This window comes from Mustela nivalis (genome assembly GCF_964662115.1).
Source record: "Mustela nivalis genome assembly, chromosome: 4".
Lineage (NCBI taxonomy): Eukaryota > Metazoa > Chordata > Mammalia > Carnivora > Mustelidae > Mustela > Mustela nivalis.
In genome coordinates, this window is record NC_139023.1 from 138,096,890 (window position 1) to 138,123,887 (window position 26,998).

Genomic DNA, 26,998 nt, shown 5'->3' on the forward strand with positions numbered 1-26,998 from the left:
AAAAAGAAAAAAAGAAAGAAGGGAAAGGAAGAAAAAGAAAAGGAGGGGGAGGGGAAAAAAACAGGATAGAGAGAGCAGGAGAAATCAGTTATCCACCTGGCAATATACTCAGCCATCGGAACATTTAGGACCTACCCATTTCTGCAGACAGACTAATCAACGAGGCAAAGAATTAAATCCTCCCAAAGCCTGTCGCGGCAGCTCCGCGGCCATCCACAAGAACAATGCACCTTCTGCTAACCTCCCAAGTTTGGAAGCACCATGCAAAGAGACTGGTTAAAATTCCCTACCATGCAGTGCAGCCATCATCAGAAGCCCGGCATATCTTCTGCTCTATGGAGTGATGTGCCAGCTGATGAACAGAACAGAGGAGAAGAAAAATGGAGGAAAAGAGAGAAGGCTCAGGGAAGTCGGCAGGAATGTTTCTGGGTCATTAACAAGTGGGAGACCCCTTTCGGTCTTGAAACCAATCAATCTTTCTCTTACAGGACATCTTTTTCTCACTCAGCGTCTGTTGAAAATACTGCAGCAAACCAAGCAAGGGATTGTGGGATAGGGATGCAGCAGCGAGCTGCAGTGAGATTCGCGGGTGGCTGGCTTTCCCCTCTGAGTCAGCAGTCAGCTGTTTCCACGCTCTCGCGCTGGGCCGCCCAGGTCCATCGTCCAGCATGGGGCTGCACGACGAACCCCGGGAGAGGCCCCCCCGCACGTTTGCCGGCGCCACGCAGCAAGGACAGGCACCCGAGTTGCCAATCAAAGAGGGGGTGCCGATGAGCAAAAAGGGGGGCGCAGCGAGAACGCATTCTAGAAGGAAAAGCAGGTAAATGAGACCTCAGTTCCAATTTAGAGGTGTGTTTTGGGAGTGTGTGCGAACACATGCTTACTTCCCTGAGTTAGGAGAAACGCATCATCTGTTTCCTCCGGCTTTAAGTAGCTTGAAACACAAATGGAAGTGGATAGAAATGCAATACAGCCCCGTTCAACAAGCATCTACTATCTTTTCCCCTCTTGGTATGTACCCAGAAACGGGTCTATAAAATACAGTCCCCAACATGGAATAATGCAAATGGCATTCTTCTGCTTTTTGTGGTTCTAATCATTTGACAAAAATCATGGGGTGCATTCATTTACTTCAGGGGGTAAACAGAACCGGTTGTTTTGCTGTTGATGGGAAGGTTTTTCAGTTAAGCGTTGAGAAACTTGACAAACCTTACATACATACATAACTTGCTTTCCTAGCAGGTGACTGAACTTATTTTTTAGAAGGTTTTACTAAAATAAAAATGATAAAGTAGCCATATAAAAACAATTAGATCCTCATATAGCAAGTAATACTTTAGAATTTAAAAAGCTTACGTATCGGAATGGAACTTAACAATAGTTCCCTTTTCTAGAGGAATGGAAGCAGGGAACCATATTGTATTCTATATGTTGCTTAGTTACTAGCTTAAAAGTGGACACTCAACATTTTATCTAATAATAAAAACACTGGGGCGCCTGGGTGGCTCAGTTTATTAAGCGTCTGCCTTTGGCTCAGGAAATAATCCCAGGGTTCTAGGATTGCGCCTGGTGTAGGGCTCCCTGCTCAGCGGAGAGTCTGCTTCTTCCTCTCCCTCTGGCCCTCCCCGTTTGTGCTCTCTCTCTCTCAAGTAAATAAAATCTTTAAAAAATAATAATAATAAAATTGTTAATTCTCATATTTGATTACATTACTATTCATCACATTCTTTCCATGCAGTCAGGCACTGCATTGAGCCCTGTGATGGGGCAGTCAGCTCTGCAGAGCAGTTACAGTTTCCCTCCGGGGAGCAGGTCATAGAGAATCCAGTGAAATCGACAGACCCAGGACATGCCAATTTTGCCATGCTATTTCAGATGGTACCCAGTTCTCAAAAGCCCGGGTTAACACCCTGTTTTAGAAGTTATGTTCTGTGGGACGCCTGGGTGGCTCAATCAGTTAAGAGTCTGACTTTTGATTTCCGCTCAGGTCATGATCTCAGGGTTGTGGGCTCGAGCCCCATGTCAGGGCTCCCTGCTGAGTGGGGGGTCTGCTTGAGATTCTTTCCCTCTGCCCTTCCCCTCACTGATGTGTGAGCTCTCTCTCAAATAAATAAATCTTTAAAAAAGGAAGTTTTGTTTTGTTTTTTAATAACTTTACTGGGATATAATTCACATACATACAAATAACCATTTAAATTGTACAAGTCAATATCTTTTAGTATATTAACAGATGCAGGCAACCATCACCACAGCCAGTTTTAGAACATTTTTAACATCTCAAAGGAACTCTATGCCCTTTAGCTATCACCTCTACCTTCCCACAGCCCTACAGTCTTAAGCAACCATGAATCTTCTGTCTCTAAGTCCCCTCTATAGATTCTGGACATGAATTTGGAATCCTATAGTGGTCTTGGGTGTCTGGCCTTTTTCACTTAGCATAATGTTTTCAATGTTCATCCATATTGTACTATCAGGATTTCATTCCTTTTTATGGTTGAAAAATATTCCATTGTACGGGTTTAGCCTGTTTTGTTTATCCATCTATCAGATGATGGTCACTTGGGTTGTTTCCGCTTTTTGGTTATTGTGCATAAAGCTGCTATAAACATTCCTGTACAGGTGTCGGGTGGACATATGTTCTGTTGTAAAAGTTTACAATTTAAGTAGCACTGACTCCTAAAACTACAAGCAGGCTACCCCTGCTCCATTTTACCATCCTTGTCTTAAGACAGTCCAGCACAAAGGAGCCTAACCTGCATGATGGGAATGTCCCTCTTCTTTCCACTTGTGCTGCCGCTGGCCCTTTCTGAAGCCAAACTCATTGAATGCTGACCTCTCCCCCAGAACATCCTTTTGGACTCTCTCCTCCTCTCTCTCCACTCAACCCAAACTCTGGGGCACACACCTGGAGAGCGTCTCTCTTCTCAGAAGATGGCAGGAAAGCAGAAGAGATCCTTGGTCTTTTGGCTGGGCTTGTATTCACAAAAGGCTCACTTACTCATGTGGTCATTCATTCCAATGAATATTTATTAAATGTCCAGTGTGTGCCAGGCCCTGAGCAGGCATTGAGCATCTCAGCCCTCAAGAAGGTTGGTATCTGGTGCGGAAGGCTGATGGGCAAGCAGGCAACTGCTACACGGAGTGGTGAGCGCTTTGACAGGAAGAAGTGGAGGCTCTGGGAGCCCACAGGAGGGACACGCTGGGGCAGGGAGGTGTGGGGTACATTTCAGGCATAGAGCACAGACGGGCAAACACTTGACGGCAAGAGATAGCTTGCATGACTTGACAGCAGTAGTTCAGTGTGGCTAGAGCCTTAGTTGAAGGTAGAATAAATGGTGGTCAAATGTGTTTCTGATCTTTTACCCAGAACTGGGAATATCTCTTTCTCAGAAACAGCATTATATAGGACAGTTGGGTTCCAAATACCTTCAGCACTATGGCTTCACTACTGTATGGGTAAATGGGTTTGGAGGGCTCAGTCTGCAACCTAACAAATATAACATTGTTTACTATAGGAAGATGCAGCCTCATTTTTAGTGCATGTCTTGGCAAAGGACTGTAACTATTTATAAACTGGGCCTTGGGTTACCACGGGCTGTGTCAGCAGACCACAGCATCTTCTCCTTGGCACTCCCTGGCAACAGGTGGATGTTGGTGGTCGTAGCTGGTGGGATACCACGGCTCTCAGGTTCTTTCTGAGATGGAGCTTGCTTAACTGAGGCCTCACACAGCTAGACTGGAAGGCTGCAAGGGCGGAGAAGCGTCAGATCCTTGGGATGGAAGCTGCCACACACCTCCCTCACTTCTTGGAGCTGTCTCGCCCTTCCCCACTGTTTCCCTCCCATTGAACAGATATTAGTGAGTTAACTGTCATCAGCCACTTTGACCGTGATGTACACTCAGGAAGTACACAGAGAGTGAATATGAAAAGAACAGAACATGTGTCAACTAAATTGGGCTTGGCAAGATTCTGGGAGACAGAGATCCAAAATGTACTGACCATGTATTATGGGCCAGGTTCCACCCAAAGCCCTTTATATACAGCCTACCTACCCTTGATCAAGGAACTTTTTTCTAGAAAGTAAACTCCTTAGGATGGCATACAAGATCATTTAGGATCTGGACTCTGACCTTCCCAGTCATACTCCAGCTCCAAGACATGCATGCCACCATGCTTTCTTTAGTAGTGGCTCTCAACCAGAAAATGATACCTCCCCTTCATGAGGTGGTAGGGTACGCATTTGGAAATGTGAAGGGGCATTTTGCATTGTCATATCGATTGTGGGCTCAGGGAGTGAGCTGGTACTACCAACATTTAATAACTGGGGCAGGGATGCCAAACATCTTCCAATACATGGGAGAGCCTCATACAAGTACATTTGTGCCCTCCAATTACCAATAGCCCCTTTAAGAAACGCTAATCTCTCAGGGCGCCTAGGTGGCTCAGTCTCTGTCAAATAAATAAATAAAACCTTAAAAAAGAAACGCTAGTACTGGGAATGCACTTATCCTTTCGTGACTCCTTTCCCTGTTTAACCCCACTGAATTCTTCAGAACTCAGCAAAGACACCATTCACTTTAAGAAAAAATTCCCTGACTCCTTCTCCAATTCCAAATCCTCCCACACCCAGTCTAGATTGGGATGACAATGGCCAGCAATTGACAGTCTTACGTGCTCCATAGCATTCTCTGCTAAAAACTACTGATGGCTTCATATTTTACCTCTAACTCCCCAGCCCCTAGTGTAGTGCCCGTCACACAGTAAATAGATACAGAACGACAAAAGTCCTAGAAACAAATGAGTAACATAATATGTTACAAAGGTAAAATTCATCTCCGAACTGGAAAATAGTTGGAGCATTAGGAAGAAGCAGCTCTTCATATCTGACTGGTGGCTTATAATTTATTTTTTAAAAATAATTATTTATTTATTTTAGAGAGAGACAAAGAATGCGAGCAGGGGGAGGGGCAGAGGGAGAGGAAGACAGAATCCCTAAGCAGATACCTGCTAGGCGTGGAGCCTGATTCAGGATCTGATCCCAGGACCAGGAGATCATGACCTGAGCTGAAATCAAAAGTCCGGTGCTCAACTGACTGAGCCACCCAGGAGTCCCTGATTGATAGTTTATAATTCAGAAATCGCCTTCATAATACCTTTTCTCTTGATCTGCAAAGCTATTCTAGAAAGAGAGGAGGCATCATCATTATTATAGTGGAAACTGAGATTCAGAAAGCTTACATGGGGCATCCGGTTGACTCCATTAGTTAAGCGACCTACTCTTGATTTTGGCTCAGGTCATGGTCTCAGGGTGGTAAGATGGGACTTTGTGCTGGTTGTGGAGGCTGCTTAAGATTCTCTCTCTCCCTGTGCCCCTCCCAGGTGACACAGTGCTGACCCACTTTCAGAGAAAAGAAAAAAAGAAATGAAAAGAAAGGTTATATGACCAGGCATGGTGGAGTAGCAGTTGTGTGTAAATGTGAACTGGAGTTCAGCAGGGTCAAGCTCCCTCCAAAGACTTTAGGAGGCGATCCTTCCTTGTCTCTTCCAGCTTCTGGTAGTCCCAGGCACTCCTTGGCTTGTAGGGGCATCATTCCAGTCTCTACCACCATTGTTACATGTCTGCCTTCTCCGTGTGTGTCTGTGTCTTCACATGGTGCTTCCCTGCCTTCTCTCTTTTTCCTTCTTAAAGGACCCATGTCTTACGGGATTAGGACCCACTCACATGAAGTATGATCTCATCGTAACTTGGTTGCATCTGCAAAGACCTTATTTCCAAGCAAGGTCACATTTACAGGGACAGTGTTCGGGACTTCAGCCTACCTTTCTAAGGGACGTAATTCAACTTACAACACCAACCATGGGTGAAAGGTTAACATGAGGCCTGGGCTGATGCAGGCCTGCTAGAGAATAATCTGGTTTTCCCACAGCAGTGTTCCTTTGAGAGCAGTAGAGTTAAGATAAATGGGGAAAGTTATGCGTGCTTCCTTTTTGGGGTTGCCAGTAAGACTGTGAAGTGGCTACATAACTCGAATGATATAAAAGACTGGTGGGAGAAAGGGGTATGACCCCCATATACCTTGGCTCTCATCCCTGGTACGTACCCTAAGTGGGTAAGGGAGCAAAGGAAGCTGCTTTGTCTCCAATGGGATAAATGTGCCATGTGTCCTGGTCTGTATTTTATGCCAATGTTTCCTAACCATAAAATTATGTTAAAACTGTGCCTTGTGAGTCTGATTGGCAGCTGTAACCCACAACCACAGCTGCCTGCTGGTCAATCCAGTCTGACTTCCTTCCCATTGATCCTCCCAAGCCCCTTCTCAGCCTGAAGATGTCCCTTACAGAGAAGCCTGACAAAAAACGCAAGGCTCTGCCATCCATGGATATATCAGACTACCCAGCGCCACACTCCCCCTTCTTATTCTTTGTCTTGCTCTGACAGTCGCAAAAATAAAAAGCAAAAGTAAGCAAAGCACTCTTTTTCTGCCATTGTCTGGCCTGGATAATTCAAAGTTGACTTTATCTATCCTGAGTTCGTCCGGAAGATAACCTCCCAGTCTCCACTAGACATTACATTAATGTCCACACTGATGGGCATTATCAGTATCAAGTGCTGTTTTTCCCTTCAGCGGACTTTCATGATCACACTTTTCATTCTGACAATTAAATTCAAGGCGGTGCCAAGTTCCTGCGTGCTTGGGTGGTTTACCATGTTTAATTAATCAGTGCAGGGGCTCAGACTAGCAGGTTGGGATTGAGCTAAAGTCGGGGATTCTAGACCGCAGAGGTCCCTCGCTGGCTGAGGCCAGGCCCAGATCTGAGCAGGACCGCGCGCAGGAAGCCCGCTGGTGGACGTGGGCGCGCCGCTACGCAGGCCTCGCTAGGCACTGCCTCCCCTTTCCCCACATTGTTTCTTCTCTACCCCCATAGAACGGACTATATGCAAACCAGCAGGTAGTGCAGAGGGAACCTGGGAAATGTTCATATCTGTCGACTGGATGGTGCCATGGGTAGCACCCTATTCCAAGGTAATAGTCAAAGGCACCGGACAGTCTCACCCCGCCAGCTGGGCTTCCCAGGCTCGGCAGAGCCCAGAGAGCATTCAACGCAGGGCGGGGCGCGCCTGCGGGTGGTTTCCAGGGTAACAGGCTCCTCCCCCAGGGCGCCGAACCCCGCCCCCGCCGAAGAATAGCGTCTGGCCTTCCCCACTCTGGCGTCCAAAGCTGTGCTTGCATTATGAATCTCTCTTTTCCCCCTTTCTCTGTAGGTTCCCCCCCCCCCTTTTTTTTTAAAGATTTTCTTTATTTATTTGACACAGAGAGGGATAGCAAGAGAGGGAACACAAGCCCAGGAACGGGAGAGGGAGAGGCAGGCTTCCTGTCCAGCGGGGAGCCCGATAGGGGCTCCATCCCCAGGACCCTGGGATCATGACCTGAACCAAAGGCAGACACCCAAGGACTGCGCCACACAGGCGCCCTGCAGGTTTTCTTTTGTAACCTTATTTCTCACCGGGGAAGAGGACCACTCTGTAACTGGTTCAAGTGCTGGCAATAGGAAAGCCCTGGGAGAGAAGGGAGTCAACCCGGGGGTGACAGCAATAAAAGCTGTGAGCTGGGGGATCGCCCTGCCTGGCCACCCCCTGCATATGGGTGTCCCAACTGTGGCCCTTTCCCATTTCCTGGGACGGCGGCTCTCCCGCCTCCAGCCCTCCTGCGCTAACATGACCTTGGTGGACAGAGTTCACATGGGACTTTCTCCCGTCAACACGCCTGCATGCCAGCATTTAAGAGGACTTCTAGAGCTCAGTGCTTTAACCTGGATACTAAAGTAGGAGTCTGGGCACCTCTGCGAAGAAAGGTAATATGACGATATAGGAACTTGACATCACCGGTCAAAGGCTGCCTCCCCCATACATGGTGGAATCAGGCGAGAGTAGGATTAGAATCAAACTACCGTCATACCCTAATTCAGGCACAGACTCTGGAGACACATCTGTATCTGCTCTATCTGTAGGTTGCTCATTGCCTCTGTAAGCTCGTTTGTAAAATATCATCTCATGAGGTTGTCCTGATGGTTAAATAGTATAGCATCAAGGGTCTCAGCACTGTGCTTAACACACAGCAGTCTCAGGTGCTGTAATCCGAAGCTGTGTGGTGTTGACTATGGGCCCCAGTGACCAGCTGGGTTTGAATCCTGGCTCTGCCACTTATGACTTTGAATAAGTAAACTAACCTCACTGGGCCTCAATTTCCTCATCCATATAGTGGGAACAATAACCTACTTTGCAGTGTCATTGTAAGAAATAAATGGTCTCATCTGTGGAGAGGACCTACCATAGTGCCTGATATATAGTAAGCAGTCAATACACATCTTACTATAGTAGCAGTCCTAGGAGTATTGCCACTAGGAGATTTCTGAGTTCTTTTAGAAATGCCTAATGATTTACTTTTGTATTTCTAGAACCTGGCTTATGTAGGGGTTCAATAAGCATTAATTAATTAATTAATTTTTAGATGAATGAATAGGCTAGTTAATACACTACTCTCCATTAATTCTTTTCTTCTGCCCAATAAAATCAATCAATCAATGAGAGTGGGCAGTCATGCAAAACCAGGAAAAATATATCTATACACTATGTTATCACCCTCGACTGGACACAGCCTCCCTTGGCCTTCTTACCCACTTAGTGCTGGCTTGACACAGTTAAGTGAGAGGCTGGAGCGCTACTTTGTTGCTCTTGGTGAGTCCTTACCCTAACTCCGAATCCCAGGCCAGCCCCAGGACCTGCTGCTTGTTCTTTTTTTTTTTTTTTTTCCCAAAGATTTCATTTATTTATTTGACAGAGAGATAGAAAGAGAGCACAAGTAAGCAGAGTGGCAGGCAGAGTGGAGAAAGAAGCAGGCTCTCCGCTGAGCAGAGAGCCCGAGGCAGGGCTTGATCCCAAGACCCCAGAATTGTGACCTGAGTCAAAGGCAACCACCCAACCAACTGAGCCACCCAGGCGCCTCTGCTGCTTGTTCTTATGAGAAACAAGCTCTGTTACTTTGTGCTATTCATGGGCCCATGGAAGTGAGTCCTCCCTCACCAGCCAGCTTCTTGCCTGTAGAGTGGGCAGCCTCCTTGGAAATATATGACAAGAATCGATTCCTTATGGTACCTTTCCAGAGTCCAAGTTTTCCCCTCTGATGACAGTCATCATCTCTGGACATGAGAATGGGAGGCCTTGCTTTCTTGTCCTCCTCTGAATGGATATGTTCTAATACAAATACTAACTTGCCTAGCTCTGTATCTGGTGGCTTGGCAGTGTGTCTAGGCTGGATGCCAGTAAGCTATGGGACCGCTGGAGGCAAGGGGAGCAGGAGCAGAATAGGAGAGGTAGGCCAGGGCAGAGGGCAGGGGAGGTATGCACATGGATCAAGTTGGGCCTACCAGGCCCAGGGTATCATACTGACACCTGTGGGCCCTGGTATGTGATGAGCCAAGTGTAGCCATCCATGGACGGGGGTCCAATGATGGGGGCACCCCAACTCTTCCTTGATAATATTTTCCCCCTTTCTCTCTCTTCTTCTCCATTTCTCCTGCCCTCTCTCTACTCCCTGCCCACTTACTCTGCTCAGCAAGCTTTTAATTTAGCGTCTACTATGAGCTGGGCACTGCACTGGCATTAGGTCACTATCATTAATGAACGTATGCACACTCGTGAGAGAGACATAAACATAAATCTCAAATAATAAATTGACCAAAAAAAAGTTTGATCTCAAATAAACAATTTTCATCTGCGGCCACCAACTCAGACCTGCCTCATGGGTGTTGCTCCCCAATGGGATGGTTTTCTGTGGTGGGAGTATCTGGACTCTGGAATCAGACAAATTTGGGTTAAAAAAAAAAAAAATCCCAGCTCTGACACTGACCAGCAGTGTGATTTGGGGAAAATGACACAACCTCTTGACTCTCCTTGTCCTCATCTGTAAAATGACAGTGAGAGTACACATCCTAAGGTCACTCTGAGGATTACATAGGACAATGCCTGGAAGCTTCTTAGCACAGTGCCTTGCTCGAAAGAGTCAACTACTGTTGTTCAAATTACTCAAACCCAGTGGCCAGGAAACTTTCTCTGTATATGGCCCCCGTTTCCGTTTCAGGTTTTGTGGGCCAAACAGCCTCTGTGACAACCACTCAACAATGCCATTGTGTGAAGGCAGCCATAAACAGTATAGAAAGGAATGTAGTTGTGTTCCAATAAAACTGCGTTCACAGAAACATATAAATTTTTTATAAATTTCACATGTAATAGAATATCATTTCCCTTTCAGTTTTTCACCAAACATTTAAAAATGTAGAAACTGGGGCATCTTGGTGGCTCAATCGGTTAAGCATCTGACACCTGATTTCAGCTCAGGTCTTGATCTCAGGTTCATGTGTTCTAGCCCCGTATTGGGCTCCACCCATGCTGGACCTGCAGCCTACTTAAAAAGAGATAGATAGATGATAGATAGATAGATAGATAGATAGATAGATACGTAAATAAAATTCAGACGTATAAAGTGTTCTTAACTAACAGGTTATAGAAAAAAAAGACAGGGGACGCCTGGGTGGCTCAGTGGGTTAAAGCCTCTAACTTTGACTCAGGTCATGATCCCAGGGTCCTGGGATGGAGGCCTGCATCAGGCTCTCTGCCCAGCAGGGAGCCTGCTTCCCTTCCTCTCTCTCTGCCTGCCTCTCTGCCTACTTGTGACCTCTGTCCAAAAAAAAAAAAAAAAAAAAAAAAAACACTTTAAAAAAAATTTAAGAAAAAAAAAAACAGTCAGTGGGGCATATTTGAGACACAAGTCATAGTCTGACCACCCTGATCAAACCTAATGAAGTGGCTGGCACTGCCTTTTATGGATTTTGCTTCAAGGGACTGGGTCCATAATACCCTAATCCAGAGTCTGAATATTAAGACACAGCCTGACGAACTTCGACAAGCTTACAAACTAAGGCAAGAACAGCAAATATCTCATAAAAGAAAAATAATAACTGTAATTTATTTGTGCATAAACAAAGACAATTAGGTAATCAATACCAAAATATTTGATTTATTTGTGCACAGGAAATGGAAAAGATGATCATTTCCTCAGATGCCCCACCCCCTTATGTTCCGTAGATAGAGGCGAGCTCTTCCCCACAGGTGTAAGGACTGTCTACCTCACTTCTCAGTGCTGTGCACCGAGAAATTCAGGTGTAAAAAACATCACGGAAGATCCCCTAAGTTTTATACTTGGAGGATCAGAGAAGACACAGGTATAGTGGGCAAAGACTGGGGAAATTTTAGGAAGGCAGAAAGAAACTACCAGAAAAGAGGCCAAGTCCCACTGCTGTGGAAATCAGAAATCAAGTGACTGGGTTGGAAGACAGTCACTTCCATGGCAAATAATGCCATATAATTCCTAATTCCTTCTCTCCTCGTCTCTACTCCTACATTCTAACTATCTGTGAACGGAAATAGGGACATTTTGCTTTACTTCCCATGGCAAATCAGGAAGATTTTTACTCTCTAGTTCATATCAAATTCCTCACAGGCTAGAAATCCTTTCTCTAATGCTATAAAAAGGCCATATTCCAGACACATTGCAATTAATAATTCAACTTACTTCCCTTGACTTAAAGGAAGTGCAACGGCTATCTTATAAAACTACTCCAAGAATCAATTCTACTCTTGTACATCTTTAAAAAAAACTATCCATGTCTTGCTTTCATTGCCAGATAACGAACCTGCTAATCCAACCTCACTGGAATGTTGAGCAGTCCACAAAATCAGATGTCCTTATAATGCCCTCTAACTTGGTGGGAATTCTCCTTCTGGAAAGAACACAGCCCAGGCACAGGTGTATATACAGCTCGAGTCACAGAGATCATCTGCTGGCTCCCTACAGAATCGCCTCTTTGTTTTAAGTGCTATCTGATGTGGAAAGAAAGCAGGACTTTTTGAGAAAGGAAAAAGTGAGGAGCTGTGATCTGTCAAAGGACCTTGGCCAGGATATACGCAACAGCACCCAATGTTCCTTCCCTACCCATCAAGAAACACAAGCCTAAATTCGAAGAACCTGGTACTGTCTTTCACCTTGACCCAACCACGTGGCATAACATTTGTACTCTCCAAAGGAATATGAGCCACCAGCTGTCATATTGGCTCTTTAGTCTCAGACCAACAACCGGATTCAAGAGCACAAACTCCATCATTTTCTAATCCCATGGGAGACTCAGTTCACTACCCCAGCTTCCCTGACTGGCTCCCAAGTCACCTCCCTTCTTGCTCAGGCAGAGCCTCTTGAGCAGCAACTGGAAGCAGCAAGGCACAGGACTGTCATCCTTTCATACAACCTGAAGTATTTAAAGTTGCAAAGAACAAAAGAGATGATACAGTCTCATTCCAAGAATTCCAAAGAATTGGGCCTGGGCCCGGGGGCCCTACCAACACGCTCACCTCTCACTTTGCCGTCTTCCCCACCTCCACCCCGCACCGTGCATCTCTTCAGAAGACCTGGACCTCTGTGGTCCTATCCTGTCTGATCACCATCTTGGAGACAAAGAAACAAGTCTGGGGAGGTGACGTGACTCCCCCCAGCACCATAAAACTAGCAGGTGGCAAAGGCTGACACAGACTTGGACCTGACTCTGAGCGCATGTCTCTCCTCACAGGCAGGCCTGGGGACCTGGCGATCTTTGCAGGCTGTGTGAGGTTCACCATGACTACATTAGTTCTTTTTCTTTTCTTTTTTTTTTTTTTTTAAGATTTTATTTATTTATTTGATAGACAGAGATCACAAGTAGGCAGAGAGGCAGGCAGAGAGGCAGGAAGGGAAGGAGGCTCCCTACTGAGCAGAGAGCCCGATGCGGGGCTCAATCCCAGGACCCTGGGATCATGGCCTAAGCTGGAGGCAGAGGCTTTAACTCACTGAGCCACCCAGGCACCCCCACTACATTAGTTCTGTAGGATGGTTCAACAGAAACAATTAGAAACACAAGCACAGGTCTCACTAGATAAAAATAGAAAACTGAATTAAATAACAAAGAGCCCTCACAGCCGAGCTGGTCTGCTTTAAGAGTTAATGGTTTCAAGGGGATGGACACGCAAGCGCCACAGTCAAATGGCAGGAGTTCCCAAGATAGCAGAGAAACAGGAACCCATCACAAAGCCTGAGAGGACTCAAAGGTTAAGACTCTGGCCGTCCACGTGGCAAAGGGCAGGGAAAAAATAAACCACGACATCCTGTTAGAGGGGGGAGTCACAGAGAAGGCAGACTCCAGGGAATAAAAAGAAAAGAAAAAAAAAGGTTATAAGACATAATAGACCAAGACTATTTACCAACTTTGCCTAGTTGAGAAACTGCAGATCTTCAGAATGACCTTGACAATACAAATCCAACCCCAAAATAGACACAGAGGACCAGAAGTCATTAACCAGTTGTACAGACTGTGTGTGAAACCCCTCAGTCTAGTCCAATTTGAGAGTTGGGTACAGTAAGGAAAGCACAAGGAGTTACTCAAAGACCTGCCTTGTTGGCATCAGATGGCCAGTGCCTTCGGGCCTTTCTCTTTCCTGTTCCCTGCTGGGCCTCGGAAGAATTTCCATTCTATTTTTAAAAAGATATTAACACATGTTTGTTTGTCCCCAGAAATGGAAGTGGAAGAACCCAGCCTTAATTTAGACTTGCCCAGAAACTTATTTGTGATAAAAACAAGGTTTTATTTCTGGTCTTCTATTTGTTCTGATGGGCTTTCCTAACAGCATTCTGGGACCTTTATCCAGACTTCCTGTGGCCTCTGGATCCTGCTCTTCCCCCCCCAGCATTCTCTCTCCACTATTTCTGGCTTTTCAAGAATTGGTGGACCTTAAGTGCAAAATTCTAAGTTCTTACACCCAGAAAGGGAGGCTGCCTCCTGTTGGTAAACGGCAAAATCGCTGAGTCTTCATGAGAAAGGGCACCAGCTTTCAGGGGTGCCTTGTGCTCCACCCCACCTCCTCCCCCCACCCCAGCCTGGAGGTCCTGCTGCGAGGCTGCCCCTGTGCCCTCAGCTCGCTGCCCAAAGGCTGCCTCCTCTCTGAGGCCTTCCCTGCCCCTCCCATCCTAAGTGCCCCCCTTTATTACTTAGCACTCCACCGTATTTGAATACTTCATGACAACTGTCACAGCTTGTAATGACGGATCATTGGCTTGCTCGGTTAGAGCTGCTTCCCACCAACCTGCAAACTCCACCGGACAGGGTCACAGCCCAGGGCTGGTGCAGTTCCTGTGCATGTGCCTTCCGAGAATGCGTGCTGAAGAATGACTGAGTGTCAAACCTGCCCGGACACGACCCCGGGCATTGCGATCAATGCTCCTCTGGAGAACACACTCTCGCTGGCCAGGTCCTTGGGCGACACACCTTCCACACTAGTTGTTCTGACTGAACCTCAGTGAAAGGTTACCTGTGAGTTATACGTGTAGAGGGACTCTACTAGGAAAATGGTGTGAGAGAAGATTTCAACCTAAAATGGAACCAGAGGGGGCACCTGGGTGGCTCAGTGGATTAAAGCCTCTGCCTTCGGCTCAGGTCATGATCTCGGGGCCCTGGGATCGAGCCCTTCATTGGGCTCTCTGCTCAACAGGGAGTCTGTTTCCCCCTCTCTCTCTGCCTACCTCTCTGACTGCTTGTGCTCTCTCTCTGTCAAATAAATAAATAAAATATTTAAAAATTAAAATAAAATGGAACTGGAGCATATGAGATGGAGAATCTCACCCACATGCCCTCAGAAGAACAAAACTGAAGAACTGAGGAACTGGTTTCTGGTTAAGGCCTGCCTTGCCGAGGACCAAGTCTCATCTCCTGACCAACACGCATCCGCTAAGAGTCTCTCCCCATCCTCATGCCAATGAACCTACTGCTTGGGCTCTGGCTGGACTTCCCCGCCTTTGGTGCCTTGCCCAGAAACACAGCCCACCCCAGACCCTCAACAGATGGCCTGTAGCTCGCTACAGCCTGTGTTTCCCGAATTGCAATTCTTTGGCTATTCCCAAATTAACTCAATTTCTGGCCGTTTGAGCTTGCCTTGGTTTACCTCTTTATCTAGGCTGCCAGGTAAGCAAGATTATCGGGATCACATACCCTGCCTGAGAGTTTGATATTCTACAGTGAAAGATTTTCAACATTTGATATATATATATATATATATATATATATATATTTTTTAACGTAAAAGAAACAGACTTACTGCTTATACAAATGTACAGTTTTGAAGGAGTAGTTCAAACTACAATGTAAAACCTCTTCCTTCAAATGGGGAGTCTAAAAACATACTGGAAAGAAAACACTATCAAGTAAGATGTGGGATCCCGCTGTTTTTATTGTTTGGCCTGAAGTATTTGCAGTAGGATTAAAGGAAAACATTTTCCAAAGTAGTCTAGCAATCCTAATGTGCAGTTGGGCGGTAATAATCTTTTGCACGGAAGCCAAATAAGGAATTAGGGCCATGATATTCAGCTTTTAGTGGTTCTCCCTACCACTGTGGGAAGTTCAGATGCTGCGGTGCAGAGACATTTTATGTTGCTCTAAAATTTTGCTTCCCGTTAAGCCCAAGATGGACAAGGGAGATATTCCCTGATAAGAGGCATGTTTTTTGAAGAGAAGAGAGGAAGGTAAAGAGAAAAGATGGGGTGCAGGCCACTTTTTTATGACATCTCTTCCTTCCACTTTCATGCAACAATAATGGGAATGCGCAGTTGGCCCAAAGTGGTTTTGCACTCAAGGGAATTCAAAGAGGTTTTACAGCAATTGCATTCTTTGATAATTACAAATAAGCAGATAACTTTTTTCCCTTCATCAGAAAGGAACAGAAAGAGAATGACAGAAAAGCAAAAAGAAAAAGAGAGCTATCTTTATGATAAAATCTCCAAAACCATTCTATCAAAGCCAAAGTTATTGTCTAACTAGAGCCTGAACACTAAACCCATCAGAAGACCCCACCCATAATGGCTTCATCAAACCCTAATTTTCTCCCCCAAAGCCTCATCCCTGAATATCATCACATTGGGCTTAGGGTTTCAACATAGGAATTGGGGAGAGGGATCAAACATTCAGTCCGCTACAAGGAGCCTTTAAGGTTTTGTGCAAGAGGGTCTGGCCCTTTTCTGCCTCTGTGAGCCCATCTTCTGGGCCTCATGCTATGACGAGAGCATCCAAACCACTTTTGGTCCCTGGATACACTGAGACTCCATCACCAAACCATGGGACATGGGATGTTCCATGGGACACGGGACACTTAAGCCCAGCAGCTCCAGCACATCCAGATGCAGCTGGAACTGCTACACTTGCTGGACCCAGGCTTGTCCCTCAACAAGTCTTCCTTAAAGAACTTGAAATGCACTCATTCTAGGCCTCCAGAGAGTCCTGAGCTACTCTTCTTCCCCTTGTGCCTTTATGCATGTTATCCCTCTGCCTGGAAGCCAAACCTTTCTCCTCTTGCTAGAGATTCAACTGCTACCTCACCACTGTTTTGAAAACTCTCCTGATAATCCTTTAACTCAGGCAAGGTATTCACCCCTCCTTTGAGTTCTCATCAAAGGAGACTTTGACGACTTCTATTGTACTTACCACTCTCCGCAGTAATTACTAGTTTAAATGTCTGCCTCTCCTATGAGAGAATGAGCTCTTGGCCTATACCTTGCCTGACTTTTTATCTCTGGAAATAGTGGGGTCTATATACAAGTAAGTGCTCAGTAAATATCACCCATTTAGTCAATGAATATTACTTTTTCCCTATACACATTCTGGTTCAAGGTATATGAAGAGGAAAGGAACTCACACTTATTCAGTACCTACTATAAAACAGGTTCTACGTTCAATAGCCCATTTTGTTTTCAAGACAATTTTGCAAGATAGAGTTACTGGTTTGAATAAAACAGAGATTGAAGAACAGCCTTATTAGAAACAAGAGAAGAGTATTTATTCAAAAATCTATTTTGGGTTGATAACCGTTTCTGGAGCTTAGTTGTCTTTTATTTATTTATTTATTTTAAATATTTTGTTTATTTATTTGACAGAGAGAGACAGCGAGAGAGGGAACACAAGCAGGGGGAGTGGGAGAGGGAGAAGCAGGTTTCCCACTGAGCAGGGAGCTCAATGAGGGGCTCAATCCCAGGACCCTGGAACCATGACCTGAGCTGAAGGCAGACGCTTAACAACTGAACCACCCAGGTGTCCTGGAGCTTAGTTGTCTTAACTCTAAAACAGTACAGCTGGGGGTGCCTGGGTAGCTTAGTCAGTTAGGCGTTTGCCTTCAGCTCAGGTCACAATCTCAGAGTCCTGGGATCCTGCTCAGCTGGGAGCCTGCTTCTCCCTTTCCTCCCTGCTTGTGCTCTCTCTTACTATCTCTCTCTCTCTCTCTCAAATAAATAAATAAAATCTTTTAAAAAAGACAAACAAACCAGTACAGTGATTGAAAATTGTGCTTTAGCAAGTGACATGTTCTATGTGTAATAGAAACTCAACGTCTTAGCATAGCTTAGACCTACCAAAATGTGTAAGTGACCAAGAACAACCCAACTCAGCATTAACAGTGAGCCTCCCATGACGTTGGTGGTGCAGTTGTCTGAGATCCGGTTTACCGTATTATCCAATGGATCCTGCTGTTGCTTTCAGTCACTTGCAGCTGTAGACCGCAGCGTTACCACTCATAGTGTTTCTTAGAGTAAATGCTCTGCCATTATTACACTGGCATGATTTTTAAAATTTGGATGAAAAATCCTTCAAAAACAATTCCACTATTTGGATTCTTCTGGTGTGTATATATATATATATATTTATATATATATATATATATAAATATATATATATATATATTTTTTTTAAGATTTATTTATTTGAGGGGAGAGGGGCAGAGAGAGGAGACGCCATGTCAGGCTCCCTGCTCGGTGGGGAGTCTGCTTCTCCCTCTCCCACTTCCCTTGCTGTGTCTCTCTCTGTCAAATAAGTTAATAAAATCTTTTTTTTTTTAAAGTCAAAAAGCAAGAGTTAAACCCGAATTCCTCCTACCTTAGTCCCTGAAAGTTAAATCGGCGAGCAAAAAGGAGAACCAAATTTAACTGATTTCCAGGTCTGCTCATTTCCTCACTTATGAAAAGCAGTAAGAACGTAGTATTTTAGATGTCATTAGGCTTACAAAGATATTTAAGACACAATCCTCAGAGTCAAAGAACTTGCCGTCAAAAACAAGTATGTAAATAAGTTGGTAGATAAAGGGCGATCTTTCTTTAGGATAGAATTCCATGGCAGATTGTATAGGGTGCAAAGGAGGATTGAGGAAACGTACTTTTGTTTCAAAAATGGATCAAGGGCTGGCTGGCTCGGTTGGTGGAACACGCGACTCTCGATCTTGGGGTTATAAATTTGAGCCCCATGTTGGGTGTGGAGATTACTTAAAAATTAAATATTTCAAAAAGAGAGAAAAAGGATCAAAACAGGTTCTGGAATTGTTGTATGGTAGCATTTGAGGGGGTTTCCAAGGTTGTGGGACTGTGACAGGTGAAGATGAGCAGGTGAACAGTAGGCCATTAAGACATCAGTGTTTCCACAAAGAACGAGCCAACACGGATAGGCACAAAGGGAGTGAAAACAGCCGAGTTTTGTATAAGATACAAGATATGGGGAAAATAAAAGAAAAGGCTGGAACACTAGATAGAAGCCATCTTGTAGAGGGCCCTAACTGCCAATGTTAGTAGAGTGCACTGACAGCAAAATTTGAGAAGTACAGGTGAGTGACAGAACTCTAACTTAAGAGAACAAATTTGGTCGCAAGGAACAGGATGAGTTTCTTCAAAGAGAGAAAGCAGGGGCACCAGTAAGGAAGTAATACAAGAGTTTGCTCATTCATTCATCAAAGAAAAATTTACTTATCAAGTACTATAGGGCAGGCACATGAGTGTACTGAGGAAGCAAGGAACCAGGCATGGAGCCCTCAGGAGGCTTGGAATCTGGGGGGAAAGAGTATATCACCATTCAGGCAGCTAAGAACTCTGTAGGAGGTAAGACAACCCTGAGAGCCCAGGGGGTTGCGAAGAATCCCCAAGGAGATAAGCCTTGGGTTAAATCTTGAGAGACAGGCAAGGGTTGGTCAAGGGAAGAAGAGAGGGAAGGAGAGTCAATCGGGAAAGACAACTCAGCTCTTGAACAACCTGACACATTCAGGTCTATCAGATGCTCTGGGCCAGAAGGAAGTGAGCCGAGACTTTTTTTTTTTTTTAATTAAAAATAATTACTATAAAGAAAATAACAGTCAACCATTTATTAAGTACTTATTAAGCATGTGCCCAACACTGGTCTCTACACATGATCGTTCATTTAAGTCTCACAACTCTCTGAGCCAGGCATTGTGATTCGCATTTTACAGAACTACCCACTGACATCAGCTGCTTCAGAAATTCACTTCTCAGAATCACATGGCTATTAGCTATTGATTGGGGGGCTTCAGACCTAAGTGTCTCTGACTTGAACATCAGTCTTGAGCCGTGAAGGCTAAGTAAGAGGTAGCCATACAAGGAAAGGTGGAACAAGCGTTCCAGGAAGAGGAAGTCTGAAGGTATGTGTGTCAGCAGGGGGAAGACTGATCACAGGCTGTTGGGGATCACGAGCGTGTGCAGTAGTACGAGGCTGGGGGCAGGAGATGAGGGTGGAGGGGCCGGCAGAGGCCAGGCCACGATGGGCCTTGCTTTGTAGGCTAAAAGTATGAACTTTAACCTGAAAGCGATGAGAGCCCCTGAAGACTTAGAAACATGACAGATTAGAAGGGACGGACACACTCCAGTTGAGGTGTGGTGAACGGGGCAAGACTGGGGGCAGAATTTCAGAAGTCTAGTGAGCGATGATGGTGACCCAGGCTTAGAATGCTCTGATGAGAAGCATTAGGAAGATGATGCTCAGACAACCTAGGTCAGGGATGAATGGCGACCCCCCACTCCGCCACACACACACACAGAAAAGTGAATTCAGGAGGAGCAGCAGAGGAGTCTGCCTGCTTGGAGACAGGACAGGGAAGGGGGTGGTGAGGACAGGAGAGAGAAGGTGGAGTTAAGTTCAAGTTTGGATATAGAGATGGAAATGACTGGGACCACCACATGGAGATGTCAAACAGGCTGCTAGGTTCACAGTTCCAGGCTCAGAAGAAAGGTCTAGGTAGGAAACAAAGATTTGAATTGGAAATTTGGGCAGGAAAATAATTAGCACTGACCACTAACCAGGTGCAGTTCATAAAGCTTTTTTTAAAAATATTTCATTTGGGTGCCTGGGTGGCTCAGTGGATTAAAGCTGCTGCCTTCGGCTCAGGTCATGATCTCAGGGTCCTGGGATCGAGTCCCACATTGGGCTCTCTGCTCAGCAGAGGGCCTGCTTCCCGTCCTTTCTCTCTGCCTGCTTCTCTGCCTACTTGTAATCTGTCTGTCAAATAAATAAATAAAATCTTTAAAAAAATACTTTATTTATTTATTTGAGAGAAAGTGACAGAGAATGAGAAACAGCATGAGCAGGGGGCAGGTACAGAAGAAGAGGAACAAGTAGACTCCTCACTGAGCAGGGAGCCCAATGGGGAGCTCGATTCCAGGACCCTGGGATCATGACCTGAGCCAAAGGCAGATGCTTAACCAACTGAGCCACCCAGGAGCCCCTCATAATGCTTTTCACGCATTTTCTCTTTAATCCTTTCAACAACCGTATTAGATACAGTTGTTATCCCCATTTTACAGACTATAGACCTAACTAAGCCACAAGGACGTTCAGTAACCTGCCTAGAGCCACACTATTCTTGGAGGATCCATATACTTCTACACCTTTACTTGCCAAATGTTTGTGCCTGTGATCCACGTAGAGACATCTCTTATGTTGCCGTTCAGTACAAAGATATATTCTTCCCTGAAACCTAAGTTGCATGTAATCATACTGAGTCTTCTGCTGTTTCTTATTCTGTTTCACTTTTGAAGTAGGCTGGTTACAGCCCATGGTTTGATTCCCCAGTACTCTTGAAACCCACAGTTGGGAGACTCCCACCCCTGGCTCTGGTGATGGCAGTGGGACAGCCAAGGTGACATCACAGATGTTGGGTGGGAAACTGACTTCAGGGTGATTTTTAAGTTAAAAGCAGAACAAGATGAGAAGCAAATCTCTTCCACCAAATCACGCCCGGAGGACATGTCTGTGGAAGCTCACTCTTTAGCACTGAGTCATTTACGGCTGTCACACGCAAATGTATCACAGATCCTGAACGTACACATGTGTCTTTCCTTCCACTTTAGAGGAAGGGGGGAAATGTTCCTTTTCACTAGAATTAATGCCTTCTGAGGGACCCATCCACCTCCTCACCACCTCCAGGGCCTCACTCCCCTGGGTAAGCCTTTCTTCCCTCTTTAGCACCATCACTTTCTCCTTCGGCAGGGCTCCCCTCCCCTCTGGCTTCAAACACACATGAGTACCCTCTAGAAAAGCCCCTCGGCACGAAGTCATGATGGAGGTGACGTACTGTTCTCTGTCTTGAGAGCGGCACTAGTTCCCCAGCCACAGGCAGTGTCGAAGCTCCCAGAATTAAACACCAGGAGGGGGGATGTTACTCACTCTCTGCAAACTCTATCTCAGAAACACGACTGCAAAATGAAAGCCTCCTGACCCTTTTCCTTGATCTTGCCACCCGTGAAGGCCGTCCTCTCCCTCCCTTCCTCTCCCTCCTTCCAATGCCCAACGTAGATAAACCCCCAAGTCTTCCCCACAGCTGGTTCCTGTTCTCTTCCCACCTTCCTGTGGCTCCCGGCACTGAAACTTCTGCACGAAACCGTCTTTCTCTTCAGCTTTGGAGGTAGAGAACTTGCCAGTTCCTCCTCTGCCTCTTTATTATTATTTTTTTAAGATTTTATTTATTTATTAGTACAGGCAGGCAGAGTGGCAGCAGAGGCAGAAGGAGAAGCAGGCTCCCCACGGAGCAAGGAGCCCGATGTGGGACTCGATCCCAGGATGCTGGGATCATGACCTGAGCCGAAGGCAGCTGCTTAACCAACTGCGCCACCCAGGCATGCCCCCTCTGCCTCTTTAAATGCTGCTTTGACTCACTAGTAATCCTCTAACTCTGGGAATGTGCCCAAACACCAAGCCCACCGCTTTCTCTAAATTGTATCCTGCAGAGATCGCCCCACTCCCAAGGCCTAGGGACCACTTGAACACACCTGACTCCCCAGATCAACAACTCTGAGAAGAGACACATGGTTCAGATCACCAGTGACTGCTGTGGACATCTGCACTCAGCTCTGTCTCCACCTCACATGCTCCCTTTGCCAACTGCCCTTAACGATGCTAATGACCTCCCCTAGGGTCCTTCCTCCAGACCTGAAACCCCAAAGACTCCACTCAGCCTTTTGTATCATCAAGACCAAAGGAGGTAGAGTGCTCTGTAAACTGTCCTGTTCTCGACTTATAATGTATTAGCATTGCAACTACTTAAATCTTTTAAACTCTTTCTTTTAAAATGTCTGCCGATTTTACTCACTTTTTCTCCAACCACTCCCAGCCCATGGCTCCCTTCCTTCCCCACAGCGTGTTCCACATTCCGTCAATAGTGCATCTTTATGAAACAACCTTTTTTCTCTTACTCTGCAACTTAGTACTCTTTAAAGGCTCCTGTTACGGGCTGAATTTGTCCCCCTGAAAAAGATATGTTGAAGCCCCCAGTATCTGAGAATGTGGTCTTATTTGGAAATAGGTCTTCACAAAGGTAATCAAGTTAAAATGAGGTCACTTGGGTAGGTCCTAATGAGGTATGACTGATGTCCTTATAAAAGAGGGGCACTGGACACAGAGACATCCAAGGAAGACAGTGTGAAGACACAAGAACACCCCCTCCAAGCCGAGGAATGCCTAAGGACACCAGAAGTCAGGAGAGAGGCACAATAGATTTTCCCTCACAGCCCTCAGAAGGAACCAACCATGCCCACACACTACAGCACCCAAGTACTAGTTCACATTTCTCTGTCTGGCACAACAGATCCTCTTTGGTGTGGCCCCGTCCTCTTTCTTCAACCTTAGTTCTCCAAGACTTCCCTACCTAGATCTACTGGTCAGTCCTCCTCCAGTCAAAGGTGTCTCCCTGCTACTCTCCACCTGGGCTATAGCTCTCTACCCTTGTTTGGGATGTTTCCAACCTATCATGCCCTACCCACCTCTCTCTTCCACCTAAATCTTGACATTCTTTAAGCTCAAACTTTCACCCCTCTTCCTCAATTAGACTGTCATGGCTTGGCCTATGTTTTTTCCTCTCTCTTCTCTGAGTCACCACTGGACTTCTCATCTGTATCATATAAATTGACTCTTGATTATGTCTTGTTTACATAGCTCCCTCCTGGCTTTTTTGTGCGGTATTCTCAGATCTGGGATTAAATTTTAAGTGACTATTCTCTACTGGAAACCACTTTTCCAGATACCTTCCTAGATTTGTTTCCTTGAGAAAACATCCTTTCATCTAGAGATTCTCACAATTTTTGTATTATTTTATCATATGTCATCCAATCAAGTTCTACTGCACATTTTGGTCCAGTGAGATCGACACTGTAGGTGTGAGTCCCAACTCTTCCTTTCTTGGAAAAGTCACTGGACTTCTTACAGTCTTGGTTTCCTCCAGAGCCATTGTAAAGGTAGGATGGAATAATTTATGTGAAAGTGATTGTTAAAAGGTAAAGATGTGCTCAAACATGAGATTAAATCATTATCATCATCTCAGTGCCAATTTAGCTCAGCTAGTTAGCTGCCATGCTGATGAAATCATGCACATGAGCCAAGTGAGCTGGTTCACAGGGACCAATAATTTTCATTACTAATACAGAGTGAGCAGAGAGATGGAGAAAGCTGCAAAGTACATCCTGGTTCATCAGCAGGGTTATCTTCTTAAATAAAAGATAGATAGCGTACAGTGCCCTCAATCTACTTAAGGCATGCAGGATCCCAGGATTTTGGCAGAAATAACAGACAGGCCCTGTCATCATCAACTCTGGTGCATTAAATCCACAAGATAATATATTATGCCTAATTCAAGAGTTTAATGGGTTGTTTTGTTTTGTTTTTTGCCTTGGTAATTGTATTCTACTGGTTTTAAGACTGAAAGATAACCAAGAATTGCTATATCTACCTGCAATACAAAAAGCAAGTCAATCTCTCTCAATTTAGAATTATTCCAATATGGCTCATCCCATGGGCATATTGAAATAGGGAAGAGCCAAACTATTATTACAATTCCCAGTGAGGATGAGATTTAGTAGTATACAGACTCCAAATGTTTGGTTAGTATTCGCATCCTAAACCCCCCAAACCTTCCCTTCAAAACCAGACATATGAATTTAGACTTCTTCTTCTTGTTGTTTTTAAATTTAAATGTTTTTATTTTTAAGGGATTCCAGTAACTTTCTCTTTTACTTCATCTTTCGTATTTGTCCCACAAACTTTAATACACTGGCCGATGATTCAGGTGAATCAAGTGGTCATTCTTAAGTTGCAGACACCAAATACAGCACGTGTGGTAAAAACATTTAAGTATTACAGCAGAGATTATTTGTAAAATCTAGAAAGCTGAGCCCTGGGTCTCTGGGGGCGGGGGCACCTGGGAGACTCGGTTGGTTGAGTATCTGCCTTTGGCTCAGGTCATGATCCCAGGGTCCTGGGATCAAGTCCTGTGTCTACATCCCTGCTCAGTGAGGAGTCTACTTCACCTTCTGCCCTCTGCCTCTCCCTCTGCTCATGTGCTCACTCTCTCTCAAATAAATAAAATATTTTTTTAAAAAGGAAAGAAAATAGATCTATGGGGTGCCTGGGTGGTTCAGCCGGTTAAGCATCTGCCCTTGGCTCAGGTCATGATCCCAGGGTCCTGGGTCTGAACCCCATATTGGGCTTCCTGCTCAGCGGGAAGCCTGCTTCTTCCTTTCCCACTCCCCCTGCTTGTGTTCCCTCTCTCACTGTGTGTCTCTCTCTCAAATAAATAAATAATAACGAAAGAAAGAAAGAAAGAAAGAAAGAAAGAAAGAAAGAAAGAAAGAAAGAAAAAGAAAGAAAGAAAGAAAGAAAGAAAATAGATCTAGGACAAGAGCTGGAGGTCTGAGTGTCTCCACCTGGAATGACTCCTTCCCTCTTGATCTGCTGGTGAACTCCTGGGCACCCCCCAGACTAGCCATCAACAGATTCTAGCAGAATGGCTGAATAATGAAGACTGAAGACCAGCCTAGTTATAGACAGATCTGGCAATACTTTGGTGAGTGGATTTATCCAAGGGACTTGGTGAAGGGAAAATGGCTTAGGGGGAAAAAAATCTAGGAAAAGAAATTTAGTTCTATCTAGATTTAGTCCTATTGGGGAGCATCCTCTACAAAATAAGTCCCAAATATGCCAAGAATATTTTGTACTGCATTACAAATGAAAACCAGCTCCCATGCAGATGGAATGAAGAATTTCATAACCCAATAAATCCGCCTGCCTCCCAGGACGGAAACTGCTTTAACTACTCCAAACAAATTCTTACAGATTTCCCACTCTTGATGTGTAAAGGCTTTTTAGAAAGTCGGCTGAATTTGGTCTGTGATAGATTATTATTAAAAATTCAGAATCTTTGTTTAAGCCAAAACAATGTATGTGGACCCCAAGTAAAATCCTTGTCGAGGAAATCCCTGAGAAATCTGGGTTTTTTTTCTCTCAATGAAGTTATGTTAAAAATGAAGAACATACGTTCTTCTGCGGGATCTGTAGTTGAGGTGGAGATATTGCAGTAAATGTCAGAACCCCCACACCCTTCACTCCCACCTCTTCCCTTCCCAGGCTTCTCAATTTTTTCATGTTGTTTTGGTGGGTGGTTCGGCAGCTTTTGTGGGCTTTAGACTTCAAGCTCCCATTACTTTGTACTTTAGGTTTCTGGATTGAAAGGTTTGTGGAGGAAAGTGAAGACAGCACTTCGCTCCAAGGGGAATTTCTCCTTAATAGCCCCAAATAGGGAAAAATAGCAACAGGGGCGCCATTAGCCTCCGCTCATCCTTCCTCTAAGCAAATGGCACCCATCACAGATCTTGATCAAGCAACGTGATTGTGTGGCCTCTGTGTGACCTCGGGCAAAACACTGGATTTCCTATTTAAGGCTCATTTGTGGTAGAGCGTATGGCCCATCAGACCCAGGAAGCACACGTTGCTTCTCTAAAATGCAAAGAGCTTTGTAAAGATTTTAATGGTACTGGAAATCTGGAGACCACGTTCTGGAACTACTAAATTTGGTTTTCATCAGCGGCTTCATTGTTGGCTGAGATTTAGAAGCAAAAGGCCCCTATTTTTTGCCATCTGTTTTCTGCAGCAATCAAGGCACAAACATCCAGCCCATTCGAGTACCCTTTTATCCACTTTCCTTATGGAGACCTCTGATTGACCACGCTAAATACGGGGGTATCCAAGGAACACTAACATTTCATGAGAGGTTCATTTTTTTCATCTCCTTCTTTGACTATAGTGGCCATTATTTTGCCTTTCCTAACAGAATCCAATGCACGAGTAAGCAAAGGAAACCCCGAACACAGACTGAAGGATAAAGGGGGGCCAAGTGGTCCAATGCTGCACCGAGACGATTCACTCACCAACACCACTGTGGAGACTGCTGTGCACCGAGGTAGCCTGTGCTGTTGCTAAGGCCAACTGCGCCACTGATTTTGAATTACAAAAGCACTTTCAGTTCTAAAATAATTAAGTCATGGAGATGAAAAGTACAGCGAAGAAAAAAAGGGGGCGGTATTAGACTGACCCCCAAGTTCCCGTTCTTTTGCATCTCCTAAAAGTTCCTATCTCTTTCCTCCCCCGCCACCCCACTCTCATGCTTCTAGTTCACTATTTTAATTCCCAGCAGAATCATTAAGTACAACAGGCTGCCCAGCTACAAAGCTGGACGTGCACACTCCCATTGTGTCCGGTAGTCGAGGACACGCAGGCAAGCTA

General features: G+C 45.2%; 1 protein-coding gene across 8 annotated transcripts in view; it reads right to left on the reverse strand.

Moving 5' to 3' along the window:
* The window catches only part of TRIM2 (tripartite motif containing 2), a 159,359-nt gene that overhangs the window by 61,201 nt on the left and 71,160 nt on the right, over positions 1-26,998 (reverse strand). For 2 of the 8 annotated variants that reach the window (XM_082727303.1, XM_082727302.1), the window contains exon 1: positions 291-558. The exons of the other annotated variants lie outside the window; for them this stretch is intronic. In XM_082727303.1, coding sequence (XP_082583429.1) covers positions 291-293 — 3 coding nt within the window. In that variant the 5' untranslated portion in view covers positions 294-558. Of the gene's footprint in view, positions 1-290; positions 559-26,998 lie in introns of those variants that run through there. 8 annotated transcript variants of the gene reach the window in all.